The sequence below is a fragment of the Tachysurus vachellii genome, chromosome 5 (genome assembly GCF_030014155.1).
Source record: "Tachysurus vachellii isolate PV-2020 chromosome 5, HZAU_Pvac_v1, whole genome shotgun sequence".
Classification (NCBI taxonomy): Eukaryota; Metazoa; Chordata; class Actinopteri; order Siluriformes; family Bagridae; genus Tachysurus; species Tachysurus vachellii.
Genome location: NC_083464.1, coordinates 2,667,501 through 2,675,000, shown reverse-complemented (window position 1 = coordinate 2,675,000; position 7,500 = coordinate 2,667,501). Strand labels below are relative to the sequence as shown.

Genomic DNA, 7,500 nt, shown 5'->3' with positions numbered 1-7,500 from the left:
CTTTTTACTTCGTCACACCTACTTCCAGCTCTCTCTACTTGACCCCACCCACTTTCAGCTGTACAGTTGTCCAACTCGCCTCACCAGTCAGCTGTCTCTAACTGCCTACTTGGCCATGCCCACTTACTTTTGTCTAGGTGTGAATTTACCCCATCCCTTAGCCTGTACATATCTATTTAAACTCTCATCTCTGTCCAACTGTCTACTCGACACCAACTGGCCACATCATTTATCTCTCTACACCACTCCTTTATTACTGATATTACTTACCCCTCTCAGTGTTTTTTTGTTCCAGCCTTGGAATCCGTCGTGTCCTGTCTAGGTTTCGCCGATCGAGCGAATTGCTGGAGAGTTTTGAGTTAAGTCTAAAACACAGAGCTTGTGAACTTGTGCCTTCAGTTAAAGAGTGAAACCGTGCTGATTAAAATTCACTCCGTATGAAGACGGAATTGACATTCAAACCCTGTACTGGTTCCTTTAACACACACAAACGACACCAGGCAGAGAAATCACATGGTACTGATCGACTGACATTTCCATCGCATAGAGAAGTGGAAGTGAGCGACATGACGTGATGCAAGCGGGTGAAGGATACGACCACTAGGGGCTTGTCGTGTAGGACGTATCCGTTCGTGTCCCTCAAGGCCTTCTCTGCACTTTTCTCACTGGGAAGCCCAATGAAGGCTTGACCTTTCATTCTTCCCTCCTTCATTAAAACGATATCAAACCTACACACACACACACACACACACACACACACACACACACAAAAACACACAGCATTCATACATCAACACCTGGCTTTCCAGAGCTGTATTTATTAAAAGGTAAGATGTGTTTTATTCTTTTTAAACCTTAAATTTGTCTAAAATACAATCAAAATCTCAAAGAACAAAAAAACTATACAAGCCTGAACATGTTAAAAAAAATAAATAAATTGATGAACACTATGGGAAGGATTAGTCAATCTGTCTGTTGGAGCAAGGGGGATTAGTCAAGATGTCACTGGGAGCGAGAGGGATTAGTCAAACTGTCATTGGGAGTGCGGGGGATTAGTCAAGATGTCACTGGGAGCGAGAGGGATTAGTCAAGAGGTCACTGGGAGCGAGAGGGATTAGTCAAGAGGTCACTGGGAGCGAGAAGGATTAGTCAAGAGGTCACTGGGAGCGAGAAGGATTAGTCAAGGTGTCACTGGGAGCGAGAGGGATTAGTCAAGATGTCACTGGGAGCGAGAAGGATTAGTCAAGGTGTCACTGGGAGCGAGAGGGATTAGTCAAGATGTCACTGGGAGCGAGAGGGATTAGTCAAACTGTCATTGGGAGCGAGAGGGATTAGTCAAGGTGTCATTGGGAGTGCGGGGGATTAGTCAAGATGTCACTGGGAGCGAGAGGGATTAGTCAAGAGGTCACTGGGAGCGAGAGGGATTAGTCAAGAGGTCACTGGGAGCGAGAGGGATTAGTCAAGAGGTCACTGGGAGCGAGAAGGATTAGTCAAGAGGTCACTGGGAGCGAGAAGGATTAGTCAAGGTGTCACTGGGAGCGAGAGGGATTAGTCAAGATGTCACTGGGAGCGAGAGGGATTAGTCAAACTGTCATTGGGAGCGAGAGGGATTAGTCAAGGTGTCACTGGGAGTGCGGGGGATTAGTCAAGGTGTCACTGGGAGCGAGAGGGATTAGTCAAGGTGTCACTGGGAGCGAGAGGGATTAGTCAAGGTGTCACTGGGAGCGAGAGGGATTAGTCAAGGTGTCACTGGGAGCGAGAAGGATTAGTCAAGAGGTCACTGGGAGCGAGAGGGATTAGTCAAGGTGTCACTGGGAGCGAGAGGGATTAGTCAAACTGTCACTGGGAGCGAGAAGGATTAGTCAAACTGTCACTGGGAGCAAGAAGGATTAGTCAAACTGTCACTGGGAGCGAGAAGGATTAGTCAAGAGGTCACTGTGAGCGAGAGGGATTAGTCAAGAGGTCACTGGGAGCGAGAGGGATTAGTCAAACTGTCACTGGGAGCGTAGGGGGTTAGTCAAGATGTCACTGGGAGCAAAGGGGGTTAGTCAAGATGTCACTGGGAGCGAGGGGGATTAGTCAAACTGTCTGTTGGCGCGAGAGCGATTAGTCAAACTGCTTTGAACTTTTAGGATCTTTTTTACAAACAAATATTGTGTAGCAGGACTTTTATACATTTTATGAAGAGTCCTGGTCTGTAACATTAGAGCTGCAGTGGAGCGTAATAATGGAGCTCACCTGTTTCTCTCATCCTCTGATGAGGTGTCGATGTACCTGCTGTAGATATATTTCAGGTCCTGGAGAAGAAAGAAAAACACACCAATGCTGTGTGACTTATAATCAGATCATCCCCATGTTCAGTACTCGACCCAAACACACCTCGGACTTCCGAAAGTAAAGTGAGCACAAAGAAAATCCAGAAACCAGAAATCCAGAAGTTCTGTCCTGAAGATCTCACAGTTTTATTCAGGTTCATTTCTAAACTCTACTCACTTTTTCTTCCACTTGTTTGGCGATGTTCTTCACATAAAGCCTACACGTCGCTTCTCCAGGTTCATAGTTCTTAAACACGGACATCCTCTTCATCTCTGACACACACACACACACACACACACACACACACACACTCCATTAGTAGGTATAGAGAGTTTAACTGCCACAACAGTTTGTTTACATGAAATTATCAATTTATAGATTATGAGCATGGACACTGATAATGACTCCTCATAATGATAATTAATACTACACAAAAGTGTGTGTGTGTGTGTGTGTGTGTGTGTGTGAGACTGTTATACCATCTCTGGAGAGTCGGCCTTTCTCTAGCTCTCTTCTGGTGATGAACTCAGAGGGGATTTCATCCTCTTTCTCTCCACTCTCCTCCTCTCTGCAGCTCTGTATGCTGGGATACAGCTTCCCAAATCCTGACCCTGCTGCTTCCTGCTCCACCAAGTCTGTGTGTGTGTGTGTGTGTGTGTGTGTGTGTGTGTGTGTGTGTGAGAGAGAGAGAGAGAGAGAGAGAGAAGATGCAATTATGACTCTCAACAGAGAGACGATCTGCTCATAACTGCTAATGACATCAGGTAAAAAAAAAAATCTAATTTACAAAAGCAGGCCATGTCTCCTGCATTGTACACCCAGAGGCCACGCCCCCTTCAATAGAACTGACACAGAGGCCACGCCTCTTTCAGTCAGATGCAAACTTAGACCTGACAAAAAAATGTATGAGATATATATATATATATATAAGCTTATAAAAAAAAATCAATATAACAATTTTTACTTCATAGAAAAAAAAAATCTAAATAAGTTTATATATTAAAAAAAAAAGTAAATGACAATAATACTAGAAAATGTAGGAAAAAAATATTTTAAAAAATGAGAGGTTTAAGATGACTTAACACAAACAAAAATAAATTAGACATAAAATTTAATAAAATAAAAAAATTACAAAATCTGAACATTCAAATTCAGTTAAACAATAAAGTTAAACAATAACAGAAGAGAAAGTTATAAAGATCTGAAAAAATAATCAGAATTCTGAAGTCGACCCTGACAGACAGTGAGAGCGTGAATCAGTCACCGCCAAACTAAATAATAATAAACACAGGTAATAAAAGCGGAGCGCACACACACACACACACACTGTTCTCTCTGCACGTGCTGTCATATCGTACACATTCACACCGGCATGGCGATGTGAGCTGATGAATATTTACACAGTTATTGTAACACGTCCGAGAAAACAATGAGTGAAGATGATGGGCCGGTAAAACAAGTATCTTTCACTCCAGTTAAATCTCTTAAATCTGTGTGTGTGTGTGTGTGTGTGTGTGTGTGTGTGTGTGTGTGTGTGTGTGTGTGTGTGATATGTGCTGTCACAAGCTCCAAGCAAAAAAACAAAAGACAATGAGAAATTATGAGGAGCAGCAGCCTGGTACAAATCCCAGAGAAACATGTCACACAGATCTACTCTCTCCCTGTGTGTGTGTGTGTGTGTGTGTTTTGAAGCAGAAAGCTAAAGTCTGCAGTGATAAATTCCTCCTGAGAGAATTGCATGCAGCTTTTCTTTCTTTCTCCCTCGATCCAAATTATCCCGAGTCTCATCCTCTTCTTTTCAAACGCTGTTGTTTATCTGTCCAAAACACATAACAAGAACGGAAACAACTCCCTGACTCACTTTATCCTCCTTACACTGTGTGTGGTGTGTGTGTGTGTGTGTGTGTGTGTGTGGGGGGGGGGGGGGGGTTAAAAAAATCTAAAAACACCCAACACACACAGCTTTCTTTCCCACAGCTCAGCTCACACTGACACAGTCCAATAATCATGAGATATACTGTGAATTTACACACACACACACACACACACACACACACACACACACACACACACACACACACACGACATATATAATAATAATAATAAATAAAATGACTAAACAAAATACGTTATATTTAACTAAAAATTATAAAATATTTTAAATGATAAACGTTTAAAATAAAAAACACACTAAAGTTAAAAATATTGACCTATAACATTTAATGATTTCTGTTATTAAATAAAGATAATCAATTTTAATAAATAATAAATAGATCACTATGAAAATAAGCAAATGATGTAAATAATACTTCAAAATAAAAAATATCTAGGATGGAGTTGAGGAGCCTTTCACTAACCCAAGGGGCTAAGATACAAATAAAATAATCTGAATGAAATAAAAACAAATATTTTACATACAGTTTGAAAAAAATAAGACAAATAAATAATCATCAATAATCAAATAATCTAAAGATTGAAAAAAATAATCTAAAGAAATAAAAGGAAAATTTATAATCAATATAACAAACAAATTAGCAAAAAAGAGAAAGTTTGAGAAGATAAATAAAAAAATGTAATAAAAAATAATGAAGTTAAAAAAATTAATAAATAAACAAATGTAATTTTTATTTAAATTGATTTTAAATGTAAAAAAAAAATTAAATATATAAATATTAAATATATTAAAATAAAATTACAATTTTGCTTCTCAGAAAAAAAACTTTTACAATAAATAAAAGTATTTAAAAAATGTATTTCGTTAAATTACAAGAAAACCTTAAAAATACAATAAAGTTATAAATAGAATACAATTATAAAGCTACCGACAAAGTGCAGAAAATAATCTGAATCATTAATAACAATAACGAGTGAAACATTGTGTGCTGTGCATCACCTGCTGCTTCCTCCTGAGTCTCCTTCTCATCCTCATCCTCCTCCTCCTCCTCCTCCTCCTGCGCCCTCGCGCTCGTCTCGGCCGGGATGTGGAACTCGATCTTCTTGGGTCCGAGATGGAGCGGCTGCTCGAACACGTCAGAGGGCCTCAGAGTGGGACCGGGAGCGCTAGCGCAGAACATGTTACACCTTTATTTTAACTCTGAAGTATTTCCAGGGCTTTCGCAGCTCTCTAAGGTGATGCTTTCTCCCTGGAGCGAGCACCAGGTGAGAGTTTAAACTCTGCACTTCGTCTCTGATCTCGCACCACACGATAAGATGCCTTGCGTAAGTATTTCACCTCGACTTAGATCTTTTCTACGCTTTATACTGTTACAACCTGGAACGGAACCGGATCTGATTGGGATCGAATTTCGTGAACAAACAAAAATAAATTAGGATACAAAATTATTTACACAGAAAATATGACGACACAAATCTTCACCCTGTCGATGCGAAACCTGTAAGTTATCTAAAACTGAGTCACGCAGAGCTCTGAACCCTGTGCTGTCCTCGCTGTGAAGCACCAGTCAGACGGGATCTCCCATGTGGTAATGAAACTGTGTGCGATAGTAACTGTGCTGCTTCGTTTCTACCCCAGCAGATTTGTGGTACCTGTGTGATTCAGGTTTCGGGGTAAACAACAGGTCCTTAAGTTTGGGTTTCTTCCTTGTGGCAGCCATCTTTGTTCTCAGAGGTCGTTTGCATGGCTGGTTAATGAGCCCCATCATCCTGATCATCCTGCAGAGAGAGCACACGACATTGAACTCATACACACACACACTAATGTCACACACACACACACACACCTACACAGGTAAAATACAATACGATTATAAAAGGAAAAACGAGAGATAAAAAGTAATATAATGCTGCTGAAACACGAGCTGAATTTACTCTAAGTGGGCGTGGCTTATTATTCTAGTACGCATGAGTGACAGGTCACAGGCTATTCTAGCTTCCACTCGTTAGAGTAGTGTTTACATTTAGATTAGCTTTAAATTGCTAGTTTAGCTTTGAGTCACTGGATTAGCATTAGCATCAATAGGTGATCTTTTACTGGCTCACTAGGTTAGCGATCACTACTTAGATTAGCGTTTGGTGTGTAAACAGTTTTGATAAAAAGCTGTGTGGGTGGGGCGAGTGACCCGAGCTGTGTGACTCTCTCACAATTAGCTCCGCCCACTTTACACAGTGGCACCGTGTAGCTCCGTATATGTAACATCTGATTATTCATGTATAAAACGAAAGCTTTCTCCAGCAGAGCCGTTTGCCAGACCTCTCTTTATCTTCGTCATCTCCGCTCTCGTATTCCGACTCCTGCTCTTCATCGCTGGTGCCCTCAGGCAGCGGGGGGTTCTCCGGGGGTAACACAGGGGGAGGCGGGACCATGTGGGGCATCCAGTCGTGAGCTATTGTGTACTGAAACAACAGCACAGAGTCAAGAGTTTCATCCCTTTCCCTCTCTCATATTAACTAACTGGAAAAAATGCCGCACAGAAGGTTGTTAATAAAGCGTGTGAAGGTCGACTCAACGTTCGGTTACACGACACACCTACGAACAGAACACGATAAACTGATTCTCAATGAACTCTCTACTAGAGTTCGGTTTTCTGTTGATTGGAAGAAGAACAGCATGCAGATTATTTCCCAAATCTAAAGAACGGGGATTATTTCACATGATTTGCATTATTTAATCTGACTGGGATTGTCAGTATTTAATATGAGATTATTTGCCCTATTTGTGGTTATACGATCTGATGTTTGACGATCCGGTAAACTGGACTGATTGGTGTATAATTTCATCTGACTGGGATTAGTTGGGGGGGGCACGGTGTCTTAGTGGTTAGCACGTTCGCCTCACACCTCCAGGGTTGGGGGTTCTATTCCCACCTCCACCTTGTGTGTGTGGAGTTTCATGTTCTCCCCGTGCCTCGGGGGTTTCCTCTGGGTACTCCGGTTTCCTCCCCCGGTCCAAAGACATGCATGGTAGGTTGTTTGGCATCTCTGGAAAATTGTCCGTAGTGTGTGATTGTGTGAGTGAATGAGAGTGTGTGTGTATGTGCCCTGTGATGGGTTGGCACTCCGTCCAGGGTGTATCCTGCCTTGATGCCCGATGACGCCTGAGATAGGCACAGGCTCCCCGTGACCCGAGGTAGTTCGGATAAGCGGTAGAAGATGAATGAGTGAGTGAGATTAATTGAGCTGGTAGAGATTATTTCTTCTGATTGGGACCTTCCGAACACAACTGAG

At 41.8% G+C, this 7,500-nt stretch overlaps 1 protein-coding gene across 2 annotated transcripts in view; it reads right to left on the bottom strand.

Annotated features, from left to right (window-relative positions):
* Positions 1 to 7,500, bottom strand: part of rnpc3 (RNA-binding region (RNP1, RRM) containing 3) — a 16,559-nt gene that overhangs the window by 1,259 nt on the left and 7,800 nt on the right. The window contains exons 8-15 of one of the 2 annotated variants that reach the window (XM_060869513.1): positions 6,527 to 6,669; positions 5,863 to 5,988; positions 5,210 to 5,376; positions 2,796 to 2,951; positions 2,494 to 2,588; positions 2,239 to 2,297; positions 596 to 728; positions 271 to 344 (exon numbers count right to left, since the gene is read on the bottom strand). In XM_060869513.1, coding sequence (XP_060725496.1) covers positions 276 to 344; positions 596 to 728; positions 2,239 to 2,297; positions 2,494 to 2,588; positions 2,796 to 2,951; positions 5,210 to 5,376; positions 5,863 to 5,988; positions 6,527 to 6,669 — 948 coding nt within the window. In that variant the 3' untranslated portion in view covers positions 271 to 275. The remainder of the gene's footprint in view (positions 1 to 270; positions 345 to 595; positions 729 to 2,238; positions 2,298 to 2,493; positions 2,589 to 2,795; positions 2,952 to 5,209; positions 5,377 to 5,862; positions 5,989 to 6,526; positions 6,670 to 7,500) is intronic. The other variant, XM_060869514.1, reaches the window with a different exon arrangement.